The 23054-nt window shown below is 43.4% G+C and overlaps 2 protein-coding genes and 1 long non-coding RNA gene across 4 annotated transcripts in view; 1 reads left to right on the top strand and 2 right to left on the bottom strand.

The window, feature by feature from the left end:
* LOC117555841 overlaps positions 1–23054 on the top strand; it is a 76326-nt gene that overhangs the window by 17672 nt on the left and 35600 nt on the right. The window lies entirely within an intron of this gene.
* si:dkey-15h8.17 (uncharacterized protein LOC100034454 homolog) lies at positions 489–4706 on the bottom strand. The gene is made up of 7 exons (XM_034230849.1): positions 4523–4706; positions 3641–4199; positions 3158–3234; positions 2559–2950; positions 2047–2116; positions 1133–1295; positions 489–684 (listed from the first exon to the last, which is right to left on the bottom strand). The coding sequence occupies exons 1-7, from the start codon at positions 4704–4706 to the stop codon at positions 570–572; spliced, it is 1560 nt and encodes a 519-aa protein (XP_034086740.1). The 3' UTR covers positions 489–569.
* On the bottom strand, positions 7686–9779 carry LOC117555875. 2 transcript variants are annotated; one of them, XR_004570468.1, is made up of 4 exons: positions 9670–9779; positions 8183–8266; positions 7881–7963; positions 7686–7703 (listed from the first exon to the last, which is right to left on the bottom strand). It is a non-coding gene; the product is annotated as an uncharacterized LOC117555875 (long non-coding RNA). The 2 variants fall into 2 exon arrangements; XR_004570467.1 differs by lacking the exon at positions 9670–9779 and having other exon boundaries at positions 8183–8296.

Below are 23054 nucleotides of genomic sequence, written 5' to 3'. Positions count from 1 at the left end.
ACTGTGATATTACAGTATGTTACTGGGGAATTACATCATTTTGTTGTACATTAATTACAACAAGGGCCTGTACTTTTACATTTCTATTGTGAAAGTACTGCAGGAGTAGCCAGTAATCTACTGTGAATTTACAATGTGTACTGTGAAAGTACTGCAGGAGTAGCCAGTAATTTACAATGATACACGTGCATAACTGTAATCCCCAGCTCCAGTACTTCCTGGAGGAAGCTCATACAATGGTTTCCTGTCCAAGTTTAACAGGAAACCAAAGTGTGAGCTTCCTCCTGGAAGTACTGGAGCTGCACTATAAAAATGCACGTAATGTTATTGTACAATTTTTAAAAACAACACACCAAACACACAAATGAGGTAAAATCAATGGAAGCCCACTGGCATATTTATTGACAAAATAAACAACAGAGTAAACAAACAGGAACATGAACTAGTTCACCTCAACTATCCATAAAAAAAACAGATGAACCCTTAACGGATCCTTTAAACAAATAATCCCTCGCAGGTGAACTGACCGTAATGCTTCCCACTAAACTTGTCCCCGCACACCATGCAGTCTATGCAGACCATTCCAAGTCTATCAGCTTCCGGTGAAGGGTGCTCACGTGAGGGTTAATGGAGCTTCGCTTCTTTGCCTTGGAGCCTTTCTCCGGGTTGATGCCCAAGAAGCATCTGTTAATAAGCAAAGATAAGTTTCAGTTTTAAATACACTCATGTATTGCAGGCAGCATTTATCAAGGTGTTCACCTGTGTCTTTTCCCACACCGACTGTTACTAGTACAAACCTGTTGGATCATCCTCTCACAATAACATTATTTGTAGCCTAGCAGAGTGCCTCAGGTACCTCTAACATAAGGTTTACTTACTTATCTGAATTTTGAAGCCATACTATATTGTGAATTAAACCATTATGTCAATTTTTTAACAAGCTAGCCCAGCAACATCAAGTGATGGTGTGGTCCCAATTTGCATATTTGGTTCCAGGCTTCATACTCAAAGCATTTAATCTACTTTATAGCCTCTGTAGAAAGGCATGGACTTAATAGCAAGATAGTGAAACACAAATTTGCATGACAAGTCTTACTGATGACATTGATCATGTGTTTGAGTGTTACAATACCTTTGGATGAACTCCAGTGTGCATGATCCAACGGGATATTTGAGGTTGAAGACATAGTAGCTGCTGAATAAAGCAGCTACCCCATGCAAAAAAAATGGGTGTGGGCCCATTACCACTTGTCCCTCGATGGATAGCATCCACCCAGAAGGCTTCATTGTGTCACCTGAAATGAACAGATACCCCGTCATGCGTTATTGTGGATAGGTACATTCCTAGAATCAATCAAAAATAATACTTGAGCTAGAGATGTCAATACCAGATCCGAGTAACATTCATGATTGGCCAAGGACCAAAAAGCAGGAAAATATACAGTGCAGAGCATGCAAGGACATGACACAGAACCCTCCAGGTGGACAGCACTTTTCTACTCCACCATCAGTGAGGTAGGCTACTTAACAGTCACTGTAAAAGCATCAAAGGTCCCTGTGCAGATAGGAGAATCTGGCTGAACGACAAAGCAACTCCCTAGCCCTCCTCCCTCTGCCTTTATGGATAGACGGTTTAACCTCATTCCTCTATGGGTAGATGGTTACGAGCCCAGCTAGAACGAGAACATGTCAACTCGTCAGACCCCTGAATCATTGAAACAGGCTATAGATTTTAACTAACGCGAATCGCTGAAACAAATGGCGTCAGAGTATCGTAAGTGTCGTTTCACAGACTGGACTTGAATGGAGTGCAGGAGAGATGGAAGGCCTTCAGTCAGATTCTCCCCTCGATGCAAAGGAACACTTAAGCTCTTTAGAGTAACCATTCAGTATCCTATACCTCATCGATGGTGGAGCAGAACAGGGATGTCCTAAGAGAAATTATATAACTAGAATAAAAGCAGCAGTGAAGTCTAGCCATTCAGGTCAGAAAAGCAGGAAATCCTGTATAAACAGGAAAAATCCCATCCCTGACCATTACATTACCTTGAATGATCAAGCAGGGGGTGCTTGGGAGTGCTGCAGTATTCACTACATCAGCAGCAGTGGCACAGGTCTGTAACAAAGTAACACACAATAGCATAGATTTAACATTATGCAAGGATGAAGATCGTTCATTGGTCAGAGGTAAATCAGAACATAATAAATGGTCTAATAATAATAATTACTTGCATTTATATAGCGCTTTTCAAGACACCCAAAGCGCTTACAAATGGACGTCCGCAAACCAATGTGTAGCCCCCGCCTGGGTGATGCTAAGGCAACAGCTAATCCGCGCACTACAGCTCAACACAGATCAGCTCGGCCCATTTGGAGCAACTTGGGGGTTAAGTGTCTTGCTCAAGGACACTTCCGACATGCGGACAGTCAGAGCCAGGATTCGAACCACCAACCCTACGGTCGATGAACGACCAGCTCTACCAACTGAGCTTCAGTTGCCCCTAATGTAATCACTCGTTTAGCATTTTAAATATTTAAATAAATTAAAAAAAACTTACATCAACTTCGAGCATCAGTTTCTCCGTAGGCTCCTTAAAGTAGACCATAAGGAGCTGGAGGATGCAGGCAACCTTCTCCGAACCCTCTGGATCATAGCTGGCCAGAAATTCCCTGATCTTCGGGTTGTCCAGTTTCTGACAGAAATGCAGGATGGTCTGTCCTCTCTGACCCAGGGCCTCTTGGAGCTTCTGAAGTATGTTGACGTCCGTCAGGATGCCAAAGTGGGAGAAAAGGCCTCTCTGAGAAAAGAGAAAAGGCCATTCCTCTTTGACCTCCAACATCGCTGGTGCAGGCATTCTGTTGAGGTACCTCCGCAGGATGATATAGGTCCTCACCATCAGAGGTTCTGCTCTCTCTGCCCCACCCATCCCTTCCTCTGTGTACAGACATACAAATACATGTTTGAGAGTACCCAAGTAACAACAATTAAATTCAATGTCCCCACCTCTGGGACATTTTGAGTGTCAAACCTTTAATTTCATGCTCTCATCATTACTCATTCTGAATATTAAGGTGGCCTTTTTGCTTAATGTGGGATGTTTATTCAGGTGTCAATTCACCAAAAATAAAGTAGATTGCATGCCTGATTAGATCTTCCGCAGATCCCTTTTCGAATCCTCCAACGTTGCCTCGGTCTCCCCCTCTGGTAACTCTGCTGGGCACCACCTCACACACCTAGGGATAGGAATCATAGGTTAAATCAATACTATTGGGGCCGATCATTTGGACTGGTTTTGGAGTGGGAACATTTCAATTATCATAACAGTTACACTGACGGCGATTATACAAAATCTACACATAATTTAAACATTCAATTCAAATAACCTAAGTTAGTCTAGCATGGCGGTGCCCCTTTAACCCCTGTGCCTTGCATGGTTGCTGATCGCCGTGAGTGTGAATGGAGAGGACACTGGCACTGTATGTTCGCCGCTTCTCAGTGTGTGAATGAGAAGACCATTGTAAAGCACTGGGTGTCCTGAAAAGAGCTATGTAAATGCAAGGAATTATTATTACTGTAATCTTCAAAACCTTCAACGTACAATAATTGCAATATCTATATTTTGTCCACCCCTACACATACCCGTATTGGTCGACAGGACCTCTCGTCAGTCTGGACTCTCCTGCCACTCCAGTGTTCCTTCTTCCCTCTCGGCTTCGTCGGCGTCGAGCCAGAGTGTTGTTCCTAGTTTTATATTCCACTCTAGTTTTAACTTGTTGGAGAAGAGAGGGGCATCCATCTCCAACAACTTCACCTTGCCTGCTAATGTCAGCAAAGCTTTTTGGGTGGCTCCTGACTATTAATCGGACGATGCTGTGGCACATGGCTCTGGTTGGGTTGCGCTCGTGCTGCATCATTTGATCCACCAACGCGTTTACAAAGGCCCTTTTCTCATCTGGCATTGGTCTCACTTCTTTTTCCACCGCTTGCTGAATGGCTGTTGGCATCTGGTTCCAGTTGACACGAAAGTCTACATGCCATGGCATGCCAGGCTGTGGAGACTGTGAGGAGCTTGAAGTGCTTGGGGGGCTGGACAACAGGTGATGTGGAGGCCGGAATGCTTGTGGAGAGGCCAGAGTGTTTGCGGAGCTTGAAGCAATTGGATGAGGAGAGAGCACCTCCATATTAATCGTTACAAATCCTAGAAGGGACAAAAACAATTCATAAATGAAGGCAGGGAAAGATGTAGGGCTAAGGGCCCAATTGTCTACCAGTTCTGACAATGTTCCAAGGGCCTAGTTCTAACCCCTAGTTTCCACCGGGTCCGTCTGCGCCGCGTCACGGCGGTTTTGGTCCGACTTCCTCCAGCGTCATAACCCACCGGGCGCGTTTCAGAAGCGGAGCGTCTTGCGTGCCAGCTCGCAGTTTTTGTTGATATGGGCATATTACGCAGCCGTAACTCGGCGCAGACGGACCCGGTGGAAACTAGGGGTAAGTGTCATGCGAGTCAAAATATAAATGTACCTTGCTTAATACCATTCAGCAGCTTCCGACACTGGATTGGTTTAAGGTATCTGACCAGATCCTTCTCCTCCATTAAGGCCAGGTCTTCGACACTCTCCACTCCAAGCTCATCAATTAGGGTAGTCAGCAAGTCATCAGGGAGGCCCGGTAAATATGACCAAACTGCTCCCTTTATAGCTTCCATTACCTAGTTTCATGGGCATTAACAGTCAACTGTGCTCGCTATACTATCAACAATAACAAATTAAACTATCTTCAAGGTTACAACTAAAAACTGAGCTTTAGTTTGCCATGACTAAATAGCCTGCTCCAGTACTTACGCCTGTCCTCACGCCTGTCATGTCCTCTCTTTCCTCCCCGTCTCTCATGTCCTCTCTTTCCTCCCTGTTTAAACTGCTTCCAGAAAAGAATGGTGGAGAGCAATAAGCATCTGATCATACACGTTGTATGCTGGAAGAGGATAGTAGTCCAGTAGATCTTCGTGCTTAATGCACACATAATGCTCTTGAGCCACTCCTAAGTCACAGTACACACCTATGTCACTTAACTTGACAGAAGTGTGTTTCTCTGAGACAAAGTGTACAGAGTTATGGGCAACAATGACCAGCATAATCTTCCCCATGTGAAGTCCTTCATCACTGTTCCCAAGCAAGATGAACATCCCCTTTCTGTAGTCTGTGCCTTTGACAGTAACATTGTTACAAGCCACTGCAGACTGAGACTCGAATTTACAACAGGCTACAGATGCCCTGATCTTGTCGTTGTAATCATCCACATAAAAATCAGTCCCCTTCTCTACCTGTATAAGTGGAGGGAACAAGTTTCCCGCACTCAGGTAGGCCTGGAGAAGTTGGTGTCTCTCTGATAAAGTTTTGCACAGATTTTTGAAATTGTGCAATTTTCTGGCACACTGTTTGAAAAAAGTATGTTTGCTTTCAAACCGCAGAGTCCACAGGCGAATAAGTGGGCCAAAGTGGATGATTAGATCTGGATAATGGCCAAGATAGTGATGCTTTGGCCTCAGGGCGTCATTGGGGAATAGCCTTTTCCTGTTGTATATGTACTCCTCTGTGATGACTTTCAGATATGCTACCTGACCTTCTGTAATGACTGGTGCACAGATAAGCTCAACTATCTCGCTCAGCTGCAAAATGAGCTGCCACACCTCATTGTCACAGGGATCTTTAATCCTGCCACCCACGAAGAGAGGGAGTAATCTAAGGAAACACCAATTTTGAACTGCATGCCCACTTAGTTTGACACTGCCGGGAGAGAGGTCTGCTGGTTTATCCCTACCATCATTCCCTTCATATCTGAACTGGTTCTTGCACCGATTTAACTGCAGGTACGTAAAATTATTCTCCTCAACTAAATGGCGAATATATAAAGGAAGGTCATAAGCCATGACTCCCTCAAATAAGTCATGGCCTAGACATGGTGGGAGGCCAGGCTGGCAAACATGGAAATGAGAAAGCTGGTTGAAAGGAGAGTCAAACTTGATACCGCATACAGAGTCTGTGGCACTAGTTTCCAGGTATTGCAAATTACTTGTGTATGATTGGGCCGTTCTTGTGGTAGCACACAACACTGGATTCTTCACGAAATCATCTCTATGCACCTCACAGTAGCGACAAAAATATTTAGACCGACTGAAGTTTTCTAAGAATCTCCCAATAGAATGGGATCCCAAGTTGTCTCCTGCAATGGCAACCAAAGAGCCCTTTAGTACAGTGCCATCAGATATGACTACACCTCTCTCCTCCAGGATTTTGAGGTCCTTAATTAGAGGTGCAAAAACCTTATTTACCCCAAAATACTTAAAGTCCTGCTCCCTACATAAGAGGACAAGTTGCATCTGCTCTATAGAAGATCTATTGTGAGGCAAGATGTCAGTCAGGGTTAGGTAAACAGCTAAAACCTTGTGCTTTTTTTTTCCTGAGCCCAGTGGGTTCACAACCTCAAAGGCATCTTGGTACAGTATCAAACCAAGTGAGGAAGGGTCAGCTTTCAACATTGGATTACTTTGAAATCCTTCTCCATCCTTGACATCCTGATAGACAGCATCAGTAGATGGCTGCAAACGTGTCATGGTATACTGTTCTTGTAGAGACTCATTTTTTAACAGTGTCACCAATGTCTCATGTATAGGTACATACTGAGCAAAGCATTCTTTGTCATTTTCATCATTGCCCAAGAGCAAAGGCATGGGTGAACATAGTTGAAACACTCTTTAAAAGTAGCCTTCCTCTTTGCATCTGTACTGAGTCTTCCCCTGTTATAGAGTGTGAGTAGATCCTCTCTGTTCAGTTCATCGATGATGCTGCTTATAGTGGCCTGAGGGATTCCAAGTTTCTTCAATTTCTCACTCAGAATGTTAAGTGAATGAGACAGACCAAGTTCGTGAGCACTTTGAAAGCCATCAATAATGGTTTGTATGGTGCTTGCCGGTAAGAGTAGCTTAGATTGCAATTTCAAATACAAAAGTGTAAGGTTATGTAAAAAAAGGGTTTCGTCCACAACTAATGGCACTTCTGGTTCATCATCATGTTCACCAGCAGCTTCTGAAGATGACTGAATGGGTTCTGGCAATGACTCTGTAGTAATAGACTTGTCTAGTACCAAGTCATCTAAAACTGAATCCTCTGCACGCCTATGTTTCCTGTTAATATGTGAAGCAAAAGTCATCACGTTTGTGAACCTGCAATCACAACCTCTAAATGGGCATTTAGTTTCCATTCCTCCCCTTACGTGTGTCTTCAAATGCTTAATAAGAGAGGCTAAAGTGTCACACTTAAATGCACAAGCCTCAAGCACACATTTCAAGGATGTGTCAGGTGGTAGAGCTGATATGTCAGGCGGTATAGGCCGAGCAGCTTGCAGGTAGCACTTATGCAGCCTATATATATGCGATTTCAGTGCTGTGTGTTTTCTGTACCTCCGTGAGCAGTCAGACACCCCACACTGATAGTGAAAATTGGGGGCATTACTGTGCAGCTTTGTGTGCTGAACAAAGTTATGCACCTTCTCAGACACATGCTGACATCCAATATATTTACAGTGGAACATTGTTGTGCGTGGTAGCTAGTTACCTACCCAAACATAATTCAATCTGCCTGACACTGAACAGGACGGTTAGCCTGGCTGCCTGACAATGAAGAGGATGGTTGGCCTCTCTGATGACCTAGAAAAAAGGAGACCAGAGAAAGGAGAAATTACAAAGGCAACCAACAAAAGGAATTTTTCAGTTTGCATGCAGATTATGAACATGAGCATGTTGTAAAGGTGTTCAAGGTCAGGTAGTCGAGCATCCCATTTAGACGAGACAGCAGTCACACAATCATATCGAAATGTTAACTACCTTAGCTGCAACAACACTCGAACAGTCACTAGCAATTTCCTCGAGGATGGCGCACGCACACCAGGATCACGAGGATGTCAAATCTGGAATAGAGGCAGTAAAAAACCACCACAGGGAAGCAAGAGAGGTAAGCTCACATAAATGTACTGTCAAACAGTATTGGATGAAGTGATTAATCTCAGGTGTGCTGCACAGGTAACAAATGTCTGAGCTTCAGTACTTCATGGAGGGAAGCACTGGAGCTGGGGACTGCAGTTATGCACAGTCTATAAACTACGGTCTGTGTTGCATACTAGGCCTACCTCCAACTAGGAAGCAATCCGTGGATTGGATTTAGGCAATACACCTCGTCGCGTCGGTCAACACCAGGCAGGCAATCAGTAGGCCTAGAGCAAGATACAAGATCTGTTTATTCGCTATGTAATTTTACAACATACTAGAAATGTGTTGCTGGTAGGTACTGACATAAAGACAACATTGGACAGGGTGCAGGGACAAGACAGGACAAGTGCAAAACAGGACAGTGTACAAAATGCAGGTAAAAGTAGAAGCTAATTTAGGCTAGAATAGTATAGAAGTAAAATAAGATTTAAAAAATTGTGTTTTCAGAGAAATAACATTACGCATTGCAATAACCTATAAACATTTCAAACCTATAAACATTGCGAATCTGTAAACATTGTGAAGAGGCAAGAGAGTTTGGTAATCCTTTATCATCCAGAGTAGTGTTGATGAAAGTATTGAGTGATTGAAACTTTGCTCGCCACAGGATGGCGTCTGTAACGCACATATTAACATAGATACGCTCCTCTGAAATGATTGTCCCCTGCAATTATTATTATCCCTCAATCGAGATCGCTATTCAGCTAACTAACGTTAGCTTAAACAAACGTAACATGCAACGTTAGCCTAATCTAAAATGCTTTACTACGGCGTACCTTTCATGTGGCTCGTCAGCGCAGACTCTCGCATCGTTATTTTTGCAAACTTTGCAGGAGGCTACTCGTGGGCTTGACCCTCGTCTTAGCCATGGCTTGTATTTGTCTTCTGCTAGCCAACGCTCGTTGAAACTGCAACCTCCTGGCACACAGTCATCTATCACTCTCATCAGAATGCCCAGGTCACACGTGACGTAAAACAAACACTTGCAGGTCGCGGGCATAGCGCGGGAAGTCCGCAGCAGAGCTGTTTTATGTAGAAGCGAAGCAATTCTTTTCTTTTAATCTAAAAAGCGAACTATTCAGTCAGACAGCAATTTATTGTAAAAGTAAAGCATTTACATTTTCAAGCACTTTATCTCAATTTCAAGCACCATTTCCAAAATTCAAGCACTTTCCCAACCTTGAAAACACCACGTCAAATGTCAAGCATTTTCAAGGATTTCAAGCACCCGTACGAACCCTGAGTAGTACAGTTAAAACCTTAACGATCCGAATAATCGATTAATCGTTTCATTAATCGATAGATTAATCGATTATCAAATTAGTCGTTTGTTGCAGCCCTAGTGATGACACGTGGTGACACCAATGTGCAATAGGGTCTGTGACGAATTCATTAAGAACATTGTAAGAGCAACTAACGTTACCAACTTTGACACCGATTTAGATTAGGTCTAATTTGATTAGACAATGTCATGAAACCACCAAGCACCTAGCACAAGAAACATTCATTAGCTAGCTAACATCAGCTAACCTACTAGTAAGTTAGTTAGACCATGGCGTCAGAATACAAACTTAGCAGCAATGCTAAGCTAACTAGCTTATACCAATGGCAATTATGCCAGTCTTACCGGTTAAAGTATTCATTGTTCGCTCTTTCATTCGAATACAGCATAAGCCTTCTGCCAACAAATGGAACAGTCAGCAACAGTTGGCTGGCTAGCACCAGAGCCATCTACCATAGCCATATACGGCGCTGGCTAGTACTAGCTAGGCTAACGTTAAGGCCACCTGCTTGAAGGTGGACATGGCTGCTATCAAGCTAATGTTACTAGCTAACGCTAGCTATCTATTCGCTACCATGTACAAACCAAAACGACACTACTCCACTGGCGTTCACAATCGAAAGCACATAATATCCACCACTAATCCACATTATGGGCAGTACTTACTTGCTGCTTAACCGTAACCGCTTTGGAGAAACTCACAGATGTTCACCTTGACTGTTGCCTCCGTGCGAATTTTCGAAAGGATTGAGGCATCTCTGTTAGGAGGCTTTGGGTTCCTCAAAGCGCGATATGATTGGCCGTTCGAGCGATGACGTTCCGTTTCGTCCCTTCAAACGTGACACCTACGGTTAACAGGCAAACCAGTGGACAAATACCCAGAAATGACGTTTTTTCTGGCGTGTATGTCACGTGATCTTCAACTTTCTCAGCCGAATAAAATAAATATAAATATATCAGCAATTAAACAACATATTCCATTTCTTTTCACACAATACGTCTCCTTTCAGTATCAACACTAATTCGGCTGACTTATATATTTGATCCAATTGGTAAATAGGGACACCTAGTGGTTAAAGCACGTTATTGAAATGTTTTGTTGAATAATCTTTCATCTTTAATAACCTGACTTTGGAAAGGGCTGGAAAGATACTTTTTTCACCAGGGGCCTCTAAATAGGGCCCAGATAAGAAATATGAAATATGGGAACCCTAACTCACCCAGAATTTTTTTTTCAATCTAATGTCAAACTCTCACAAAATCCTGTCTAGAGCTAAGGATTGGACACCCTTTGGTGAGGGAGGGAGAGAAAATTGAAAAAAGGTGCTTGGCACTTCGAGACTTTGAGAGTGTGTTGCTTCACTTGTGTGGAACCCGCTTGCAAACTAAGGTTAAAGGTCATGTTTTCATGGCTCTCAGTACTCTAGACGGCACAAAGGAAGGTCCGACAGCTTTGAGCTTGGTGTCGTTGGAATCGCCTCGAAGAGTACATGCAGATTCATCCCTCTGCTGCTCCGAATGTCAAACGTTACGGCTTAAAACGGGACAAAGCCTTCCATTATGCCGCTTTCACTCTCGCTCTTGTGGTGACAGAGCACGCCAATTTCCCCGCATGCTAGGCAGACAAGAGTATTCTAGTTAGCTTTGGTTTGATGTGGATATGTGATTTGATGTGTCGTTTGTCCCCCAACTCCTCTCCAAAGTTGAGATATGTAATAAAATACTCAGGGGAGTTTCCTGAATTTTCATGCCGAAAGCCAAGCACTAGGCCCTGGGTAAATTAAGACGCTGATTTGGGGCACTTTTTCCACTTTCCCTGGTGCTAGAAACTCAAGTCAGGCATCCCTGGAATCGTTGTAAAAATACATTTCTAGCTAAACGTAATTGAGAATGCAGTTTAGTTCTGTGGGAACGTAATTTTTAGGAGACAGGGTTGCCAGGACACACGCCGATTAGAATAGTCTATTCTGCACATGTGCAATAGTGCACAATTCAAATGTTACAGTAATGAGTTGTGCTCTTTATATACAGTCTATCATGGTTGTGCTAAGATGATTTTGAGTACAGTGCGTTACTGTGAAATAATAGTTAAATAATGTGAAATCCAATTCTACTGTTTTATAGATATTTTGTTGTGATATTACAGGGGCTTTTGATTACAATATTTCTCTGTAATATGATACTCTTAAATGCTGTGAAATCCTTGCAATTTTTACAATGTTGTTGTGATATTACAACATTTGATGTGATATTACAGAGAATTTTGATTGCAGTGTTTTATTGTGAAATAATAGTTAAATGCTGTGAAATCCAAGGATACAGTCCTTTTTACATGAATTTGTTGGGATATTACAGGGGGCCTTGATTACAATATGTCACTGTAAAATAATACTGTTAAATGTTGTGAAATGCTGGTAATTGTTTACAGTGTACATACCTTTCCTGAAGTTCCTAATCAGGGTTGCCTGCTGTTGTCTCTGTGTTCTCTGTTCGCTGTGTTCTCTGTTCGCTGTGTTCTCTGTTAGCTGTGTTCGTTGCTGCTGTGCTGGAGCGGTTGTGCCGGCTGCTTCTGCTACGTCTGTGCGTAAAACAGCCGCTGCTGGCATTATTCATACTACGCAGGATCCTATCTCTGGAACCCATTGGTCGATTTGGGTGATTGACACCTTTTTTGAAACTTTGGAGCCAATAGAATCGAGAGGGAGTTAGTAAATCCCGCTTTACACTTACGTCAAGGAGAGAGAGGCTTGCGTAAACAGCACGTGAGAAAGCCTAAGCCCCAGACTGCAAAACTTTATACCTACTCTGCGGCCATGAATGTAATGATGGATTATCAGGAACAATTCTAAAGTGACTAAGAGACATTGGATTAACCTTGAGAAGCGTTTTTATTCCCTTGAACACGACTTTTGATCACAAAACAGCAACGGTAAGACATAATTATTTTTATGGTTTAGAACACTGTTGTTGTTTTCTTGCACTGTTCTGGCTGCTAGCTCAGTGAGTTTGTGTCCTACAGTGATGATACTTATATCAAAATAATCTGTGGAGTATCATCTTTCAGTGTGCAGAACATATTAAGTTTTAAAGATCGTTTTTGCTAGTTAGCACCGGAAGTAGAATTAGCCTGTTTTCACTAAGGGCTAATGCTAACGCTTCTTGTGAGACTTGTGTTTTGTTTCGGTAAAAATGGCTCATATCGTCAGGTAGCGGAGTTTTTTTCCCGTTATTTGAGTATAAGACATTCATAGGTTTTTAAATATTAAGAAGCCCTCAGACGCTGTCTCCTGCAGTGACGTGTTTTTCCCCCGGTATCGGGGGGGCCGGGCTTAAGAGGTTAAACATTTCATAACCAAATGGTTGGGTAGACAAAAATATTTTTACCCAGCACTTGGGTTGAACAAAAATAACCCAATACCATATTAATAACTCAGAATGGGTTAAACATTTCATAACCCATGATTGGGTAGATGAAATAACCCACTGTTTTTTAGAGTGTGGGCTTTCGCTCACACTCATAAAATTGCTCATTTTTATTCTCACTGTCAGAACTGTACTCACTCTCTACATCACTGTCAATGGTTAATCCCTTGATAAAAAATAAATAATCACTAACTCATGGTGGGGGTGCACCTGGTCTACCCCTGGCTCCGCCTCTGCCAAGGTGTTCCAAATTCCACTCAGTCGTGGAGATATAAAGAGAAGCTGCAGGAGAAGGATGTCTCTCCTATCCTAATGCCGAGAGACACTCTCCTTAAGATATCTCTTTGCTATTTTGAGCAGTAGGCCATATTTTTGCTGATGTGTTTATGTTTAGCCTGGAGGACCTGGTAGTCCAGTTTTCGCGGCTTTATTTTGTTTCCCATAGGGTTTATATTTTATTTCTGGTTGGGGGGGGAGCTCTGGGTCCTACGGCCCGTGGTGTGGCTGGCTCGGGTTCCCTCCTTCTGTTTGTTCCTTTTGGCCAGTCCTCCAGACCTCTTTTTGTTTCCCGTTTCCAGACCCCCCTGAGCCTCACTCGGGGGGTCTGGATATTCCGGAGTTGGTGAGAAGGACCCCGAGTTATTCTCAGAGGGTGAGTGGAGGGGGGTCCTGACTCGCTGACAGGGCTGGAATCAGAGCTTGGGCTTTCGCTCACACTCATAAAATTGCTCATTTTCATTCTCACTGTCAGAACTGTACTCACTCTCTACATCACTGTCAATGGTTAATCCCTCACCTGACCGGGATGGAGAGTCCCTCCTTCCCTTCAACAACATATAGTCCCTGCCGTGCTGTGTGTTGTTGCATACTGCATCAGGGGGTAGTCTGGTGGAGGGAGGACTGCTGGCTGGTGTGGGGCTGGAGGCAAGTCAGCAGAGGAAACAGAAGTGGTCTTGGAGAGCATCACTGGCTGATTGGTTGCACGCAGGTTGAGGAGGCATTCTTGAGCACAGATGAAGTCACGCACCGTCTTAATTGTAATCTTTGGCAGAGGAAAGCGTGCTTTACACAGGACTGGATCGTCCACCAAAACCCGGTGCTGAATTTGCTCGTAAGCCTTTAAGATGGTTGTCTTCTCTGGGCTTGTGCGAGAACGCTGTGGTGACTTCAACCACAGCAGTTTCACCAGCGTGTACATTAGCCTGTTGTTCATTGCACTAATGTCTAAGCTCCTGTCTAAGCTCCTGTCGCAGTTCCAGCGTGCGATGCCACTTATCAGGTAAACCTGATATGGCCGTGCTGCACAATGGGGACCTGAGGAGGGTAGAGTAACGGAAAGCTTTAATTGTTGTGTAAATGTTAGTGTTTTATTGTTTATACCAAATCCATCATTAGATGCAACAAAAAAGAAAAGAGATGGGCAGGCAACCTGTGACATCTACAGATCAGTCGGTTTTCCAAATTGTTTAAAAAAAGAAGGATCTTCTCGCCCTTCACATTTCTTTGCTGCTCTCTTGTAATGAGGACCCTTTTTTAAAAAGCTTGGATATTTTTGTTATTACTGAGCTTGGGAAATGCTTATCTGCAACCTGGAATAACATGTAGAACAATTTTGAAGTGTTGAAAAATCGTTTGAAGTTTGGGCTCGTCCATCCCCTTTCGCTTTTATAGCGTGGACCTTGCCCAGGATGAGGGAATGCACTCTAGATTAGGGGGGGGACAGACACATCGACAGACGGTAATGGCATTGAGGAGGGGCCAGCAATGGCTGGGGTTGGCTGACTGGCAGGCAGGATGGGGCCAGGGAAAAGGAAGGGCACAGGTCTGGCAGCAGGCAGTATGGGACGTCCAGGCACGATGGGCAGTATGGGACGTCCAGCAATGGCCCGGGTTGCTGTTGATTTAGAGGGGAGGGAAAAGGTTTGGTGGCTGGTGTCGGTGGCAATGGCCGTGGCAGTGACAGGTGGCAGCAGCAGCGATGTCTGAGGGTGTGATAGAGGCGCGATCGTGTCCCTCCTTCCCTTCAACAATTTTGTCCCTGCCAGGCGGACAACGTCCTCTTCCGACACGGACCTGAACGTGTCCGGGTCCTTGGCTTTGACGGCCTTGATCAGCAGCTCCATATCGGTGCGGTTGTAGGCCAACACTGCCCCGGCCAGAGCAGACTTGAACACGGCGTACTTGCTGTGCGAGTCTGTTCGGATGGCTGCGTCAAAGCGGTGGATCCAGTGAAAAATGTCCAGACGCACAACCATACCACCGTCGAACCACTCCTGGAACATTGTCTCCACGGCGGTAGGGCCCTGAGCACGACAACACCCACGGTCAATGTACAAGATCTTGGGGACCGGTTGATTGGCCAGCCGGAACCTTTCCATGACTCCACGGCACATGGGTAGCAGCTTCTGTGTTCTCTGATGTCCTTGTAGGTCTGTACGGGGGTATCCAGCCCTCTCTTTGTGTCCTCTTTCAGCCAGGATATGTCGGCAGATGGGATGCCACCAGGGTTCTCCCACAAACGCACCCAGCCCTCTATATCGACCTGTAACACGCATAACATGGAATACATTAGAGACTTATAGTGTAAGAAGTTATGGTATAACATAATTTAATTAAGCAATTTTCCACTAGTACAACTATCTTTACTTCTGCGTCACTCGGATGAGATGCCATCGGAAGGTCACAAGCCGTGGATGTCGAAGGGGACATGTCTGGGTCAGCAGGGGCCGCAGACTGCACAGGAGTGACTTCCGGGGGTTTTGGCCAGCAGAAGTTTTGTGCCTCGATGTTGGCTTCTTTGCCTTCACAGCAATATTAGCAGGCTGGACAGCAGTAGCAGGCCGGACAGTAGGAGCAGGCTGGACAGCAGCAGTAGCAACATCTTCAGGCCGAGTGACCTCTGTTTCTTTGGGATGGCCAGCAGAAGTTTTATGCCCAGATGTATGCTTTTTTGCAGCATGCCGGGCGGCATAAGTTGTCACATATCAATTTCTGACTCTACAAACAATTGTATTAAACTTACAATGTTATGTAGCCCACGTCATTCTCCACTAGCCAGTGAAAGGGTGCGTGGATATATTGGCCAAAAGGCAAGACCAGCTTTCCCAGGCACTGCTGGCGTGAGGGCTTATGTGTCCCTTTGGCTCGAAGGAGCTTCTCCGCTTTGGCCATGGCAGTGACCTTGCTGAGCAGCTCCACCGGAGGTGTGGGAAAAGCCTTTCTCTTTTCCCGGTACAAACGGGCCTCTTTTGATGGCACCACAACAGCCTGTTGTCGATCCCCTGGAGCTTGGGGATTTACGATGCGGAGGACAACACGTGTCGCCATCTCTGCTTCTCACTGTAATCAAAATCAACATACATAACTTGTATACCAAAAAATGTTAGTTTACAAGAGGTAATAGATACCCTAACATTGCTTTATACCAGATAGATACTTTAACTATCCCAAATTGGGAAATTCTTATGTTAGCTGTCACAATCTTATGAAGGACCCAAATGCATTACTCGAGAAACCAAGGAGTATTGGTAATGGGTAATAATACCAGAGCAGAGGGATACCAGCAGAACAGTATCAGCCGGATGATGTGCAGGCCAACGAACCAGAGGACAGCGGGCAGAAGTTGAGTCAGGGCCGGTCAGGGAGCAGGCGAGGCGGTCAACGTAGGTACAGGCAGGGTCAGGGAGCAGGCAAGGCAGGATAGTCCAAGGACAGGCAGGACCAGGGATCAGGGATCAGGCAGGGTCGGAACCAGGTAGGCAATCTGGTAACAAACGCGTGAAAGACTAGCATGAAGGCAAAGTACGATCTGGCAACGGGTGTGTGTGTGTCTGGTGAGGGTTTAAATACTGGCAGTAAAGCAACGGTGGAATACAGTATTGACACAATTACATTTGAATAAAAGAAACGGCAAATAATATAGGCTATAAACGTGCAGTATAAAACAAATCAACAGTAGAGAAGACATGTCACAAATAATACACGTTTATACTTGTACTTTCTATTATTATGTAAAGTATAGGTATCAATGTGTAGTATATGTATCAATGTGTGGTATATGTATGTATTTATACACGATATTCTGTTTTTGAATGCAAAATAGAAGGTCGAGGGACATGAATAACGTCAAGTTAATATCATTAAAACGATCAAAGTGATAACGTGACAGAAAGTGTGCCTTAAACTGTAGTGGGTAACGTTATAGCATATCAAATTAGAGTTTGATAGATATTTCACTGAAGGACGCTGTCCCCAAACTAGCGGCCGTTAGCAGTAACATGGCCGTGGGCCGTCGGGTCATTGCCAAGTGTATATATACAGTAATGAAAAACACAAGATAACAGAAATGTTGCCAAAGTATGTGTCGTGGAAAGTATACTTTACAGAAAAATAAAAGTATGAAACGTACCTGTCAACCCAAGTCTTCGCTAGCAGCGATGCCCGCAGCAAACGAGCAAAGTGGTGGGGTGGAGACGTGATAACTCAGTGTCTAATACTAGACACTAAATATAATATATATATATATATATCTAATTTGTAATCGATCGATCGCTGTTTAAACTTTCTCGTAACTCGATGATGGGGATTTGAATATCATATCACGTGGGGAACCCGCCCACTCAAAACACTGGAGACCCATCTCCACCAGCAGCGAACAGAACCTCTCCAACTGCACGCTGGTAATTTGGGTCACTAGTGTGCGCAACCACTTGCTCACAGACCTGTATGCTTTCCCTATCCTTTCCCTCTGGACACCACTGCCTTTCTCAGGGCTGTTCTTTTGGGATTGGTACTGGCCATAGAGTTCCCACATCTCCTGAAAGGTGCTGTTCTCAAAGCCCTTTTGGCCGTAGATCCACCTGTCCACATTGGCCTCGAGGAGACAGGAGACTTGTGGGAAGCTCTCTCCGTATTCTGTGAGAAAGTCTTTAACCCACCGGTTCCCCACATCTCCCTTCCAGTGTGGGTCTTCCACTTCTCGCTTGTGCTTATCAAGCAGACTGCAATAATAAACATACATTTAGTGTCATCGTCGTGAAAGCACTGCAATTGTGATGAGGAGAAAAGGAACCTTGTAAAGATGAATACTACACTTTTATAATAACCATAAACACAACTTGTATAAACGCTTAGCAAACAATTGTATTAAATATAATATACTTACAACGTTATGTAGCCCACGTCATTTTCTACTAGCCAGTGAAACGGTGCATTGACATACTGGCCAAATAGAAAGACCAGCTTTCCCAGGCTCTGCTGGCGTGAGGGCTTATGGCTACCTTTGGCTCGAAGGAGCTTCTCTGCTTTGGCCATGGCAGTGGCCTTGCTCAGCAGCTCCACCGGAGGTGATGGAAAAGCCTTTGTTTTTTCCCGATACAAACGGGCCTGTTTTGATGGCACCGCAACCGCCTGTTGTCGATCCCCTGGAGCCTGGGGGATTCAGGATGCGGAGAACTGGTGTCGCCATCTCCATGCTTCTCACTGTAATGCCTGACAGCATAGACAAAAACAACATACATAACTTGAATACCAACCTTTTTTAGTTTACAAGAGGTAATTGATAACCTAACATTGCTTTATACCAGATAGATGGATACTTTAACTATCCCAAATGTGTTCAGGCATTCAAACGGTGGAATAAAGTATTGACACAATTACATTTGAATAAAATATACAGCAAATAATATAGGCTATAAGTATAAACGTGCAGTATAAAACACATCAACAGTAGAGAAGACATATATCACAAATAATACCTATTTTGTACTGTTGTGTTTATACTACACATTTATACTTGTACTTTATATTATTATGTAAAGTATAGGTATCAACGTGTATGTATTTATACATGAGTAATAGTCTGTTTTTGAATGCAAAATAGAAAGTCGAGGGACATGCATAACGTCAAGTTAATATCATTAAAATGATCAATGTTAAGGCATGAGCTGGTTAACACGAAATTAGATAGATAATGACAAAGTGTGGCTTAAACTGTACACTGATAAAAGTATTTCGTTCAACCAATTTAAAAAATGTAGGGTAATGGTTCACATCTATACTCTATAGCTTGAGCCAATGAAAAATAAATAACTTGCCTCAAACAATATTTCTTATGTCCATGGAAACTATTATATAAGACTTGGCACAAAGTATATTTTCTTGTTGAAGGAAGTCAATTAATTTAAATTCTATATTTAATCCAAACAAACAAATATAGATTTTATCAAACAGTTTTTTCTCCTTAAAATTAACTAAATATTATTTGTTTTATCCAATCAAAAATGTATACATTTTGTTAAACTATAATTTTCTCATTTAATCTAATCCAAAAATATATAGATTACATCAATAATTCTCATTACACATTGTGATATTTAATAACGGGTTTATTACTTATAAAACAAACATATTTACAGGGTATCTGCATTGTTCAAATAAAATGTAACAATTTAAAATACATAGAAAAACTGCACCGCAGTTGTATGCCTAAAGGCATACAAATGAAAACTAATTCTTGCCAGAAAACAGTCAAGTTTCTCAAGGGTCAGATTGGAACTTTGAAGAGCTGGCAGCCAAACATATTGACCTTTGAAACCAAATGCGTACGCAACTTGCTCTACCAGCCAGAGCAGAGCCCATCAGTGCCACAGGGTAATTGCTATGACAGTTTTTATATTTTCAAACAGTTGAACTTCAGAATGACGAACCATAACTAGTCACACAACAGGTGTGTAACCTTTTCATTCTCCAGGACAGTCACATACGTTTTCTGTGACTTGTTATTGTCTTTATCATTTTCCATTACTGGAAAACTTGGACGTGTAGGAAACCTGAACTAAGCTCTATTGTAGAGCTGGTCATAGAGCTTCTTGACCTTGGTGGCCATGCCTTTCGAGTCCAGCTCCATGAAGACTTTCTGGATATATTCAAATGTCAATTTTAATGTCTTGGGATATTCCAGATTGAGAGCATAAAGGAAGCCCAGGAGAATGGCGACAGCATTTGCAACAGATGCCAACTTATTCACAACCTCTTGTCCCTCAAGAATGATGCCAATGTCTTCGGTTGCGGCTTGTGCATCTCTGATGACGAAGATTGCGATGGTTTCCCGCTGAAGAATTTGTCCAGCCTCATCCTTCTCCGACACCTGGAAAATAATTTAGGAAAAAAGAATCTGAAATCAATATAGCTCGGGTTTCCCCCCAGATGAATAGCCTAACTGTTAAGACATATCGTGGACGTCCTGGAAGGCCATAATTGGCTGTAAGAAGGAATTGTATCGTGATGCATAGCTTTGGCTCTTGTCTGTAGCTATTGTCTGAGCCAACACATCCTCACTCCCAGGTCGGCCTATGTTGACGTTATGTCAAGTCCCCTGTCGGCTTTTTCCAACGCAAGGGGGGGGCCTTAGAGTCCATTTTCAACGCAAGGGTGGGGCCCTTAGCGTCCATTTTCAACTTTCCGGGATGTCCATATGCTTCTATGGACGCTCATGGAAGCACGGCATTCGTTTGTGTCGACTGCCCTTAAAGGCAATGAGAGCGTCCATTCTCATTGGATAACGGAGAATTGTACACCCGGAAGTAAGTATTCCCCTTACTGACGATTGATTTTACAGTGATATCTGCACTACTCGTCGACTAAAAAACACCAGATTATCCTTGTTAATTACACAACATTGATTGGTTTAAATTGTGTGCAATGCTTTTGTATTTTTCCCCTTTGATTCGGAGAAACAAATCTTTTTTCGGAGTAAAGGATGGCAGAAGACACTACACTACCCAGAATCCCCAGCTATCGTTTGGACCCACGCCATGTGCTCTGTTTGACAAACCCCGTGATAGTCCTCAAGCTCTGTGATTGGAGAGTGTGCTCCGAGGGTTACCGAGCCTCGAACAGCACTTGAAATGGGATGGAACCACGGCAGACTGTTCAAAACTGGATTTGAACGGGTCCACCGCGTCCCCCCCTCCCCCACCCCGTCCCCAGAACTACACATGCTGGCTATTCTGTTTCTCAACATGTTCTCTATATGGCACGTCTCTACTGGGAGTTGTAGTTTTAAAAGACGTTTTCGTATTTCCCATAATAAGAAGTTTCCACAAATGGCAGGAGCTTTGTCTTCTCCCGGATAGCTCCACCCTTCTTTCTGACGACTTGAATTAGTTCACTGCACTTCTCGTCAAGTTTCTGCATGAACCTTGCTTCAAGGGGTATTGTGGTTACTCTGATGAATTCTTCATTCACCTAGGGAATATAGGTAGTATAGGTATATATATCAAAAACAGACAAAGGATATGTGCCTCATGCAAAAGCATGTAATTTAGCTTTACGTACATTTGATTACACACACATATACATACATACTATGAGTAAAGTTAGTGTACCTCTTGAACTTCGAAGAGTGCTGGCCATCTCTCGATCATTTCGTGCAAAGATGTTTTCTTGTCGACAATTTCTTGCCTCCGAAATGCGAACGTCCGAGCCATCTTCTGTCTTATTGTTTGGACATTGTTCCTTTTCTTTACCTCAGACAAGAGGGCCACTCTCTCTTGCTCCATGGACTCTGGTGTCTCGTTGAAAGGCAGAGATGGGTAATGGTTAGACTCAGCTCGCCTAGGTTTCTTTATGTTCTTTTCTGGGTGGGCATCCGTCAGCAACTTTCTTTTCAGAGTATTCACAGTCAGCTCGTCAGATGATGAACTGTGTGATTTCAGGTATGTGCGATAGTTGTACATCTTCGTCTTGAGTCTCTGTTTCCATCCGTAACTGTGGTTGAAGGACCCAGGTTCTTTCAGACAGGGGTGTGTCTGTGTGAGTGCCTCTGCCACTTCATTGAAGTCTGCATCGCTAGGATAGGATTTGTATGAATAGACTTTGTCAGCAAGCGTTTCCAGTATGTTGGAAAGCATTTTAGAGCTGGGAGTGAGTATAACCTGGCTTCTCTGGTACTCTGCATTTCCATCCCTAAGTTGTGTTTCTGTTGAATGAGAGAAAGTAGGGATGAGGAACACCTTGGGCCACTGCTCCTTTCTGTAGGTGTTCCCGAAGAAGGGCTGCTTACGGGTAATGTGTCACCCGAGCATGCAGATGAAGACATACTGGAATCATCTTGGCGTTGAAAATTAGCCTTATCCACAGAGTATTCCACTGGCTCTAAGAATAAAGTCACACTGGGTACTACATTAATAACTTTCAAAGTGGCAAGATCCTTGAGTTCTGAAGTTGAAGTTAAGTTAACCCAAGTGCCGAAATCAGGGTCATTGTATTGAAGCCGTATTTCATTAGTTAGACCACAGGAATTCGTTATTTCTTGGATGACTTCGTCAACCGAGGAGGGGATGCCATTAGGACAGTGGTTCTCAAACTTTTTCTGTCGGGCCCCCCCTTTGGAGAAAACAAAATCCCGGGCCCCCCCAACACAAATAGTCACTTAATGGTCCAGGTTAACATTTATTAAAATACAACAATATGAACGTGAGCATTCCTTTCAAAACAATAAAAAAATCACTTTGCTAGAACAGTGATAATAAAACAATGCTCTGTGTTGTCAAAACAACATAATACAATTGTGAACAATAAATTATAATGGTTTGCCACTTTGCAATCTGTTCAAAACAATGAAAAGAAAAGAAAGACGGATATTTGGCAAAAAAGTGTGTCTTATCACCGCATTAGTGGCTGCAATGAGCCTGTTTTGCACTGCACATTTTTTGAAAACGTGGTTGCAGGCTTGATACTGCCACTCTCAAGTCATGCTCAATGTTGAGCTTTGATCTGTACTTCGTTTTCAGAGAAGCAACAGCTGAAAAGCCAATCTCACAGAGATAGGATGTAGCGAAGGGGAGAAGGATGCCCACAGCCCTCTGCCCTATGAGTGGATGCTCCTTCTCCACACCAAACCAGAATTCAGTCAGTGTCTGAGCTCTAAACCTCAGCCTTAGGGTGGAGTCAGATGTAATGTCGATGAGTTGGTCCTCTTCTGCAGAGCTGAAATCGGCAGGTGCTGCAGATAGATAATGTATTTGTAATTGCATATTAAATACAACACATTTCAGTTTTACAACAATCCATACCAGTTAGTAAGTAGCTTACAGACAACATAAATGAAATGAATGTACAGCACAAATAGTCAGTCATAATTGAAATTGAAAGTCAATAAAATAAAACACCAACCTGCTGCATTGAATGGATCCATCACCCAGTCATACTGAGCACTGTTGTTTGGGAAGTATTTTTTGAACAATACCATCAGGGAAGAGATGTGTTGCTTGAGACAGGGGATCACTGTGGTGGCTTCAGAATCA

Source organism: Gymnodraco acuticeps, unplaced genomic scaffold (assembly GCF_902827175.1).
Source record: "Gymnodraco acuticeps unplaced genomic scaffold, fGymAcu1.1, whole genome shotgun sequence".
In the NCBI taxonomy this organism is placed as follows: Eukaryota; Metazoa; Chordata; class Actinopteri; order Perciformes; family Bathydraconidae; genus Gymnodraco; species Gymnodraco acuticeps.
This window is presented reverse-complemented; position numbering and strand designations above follow the sequence as displayed.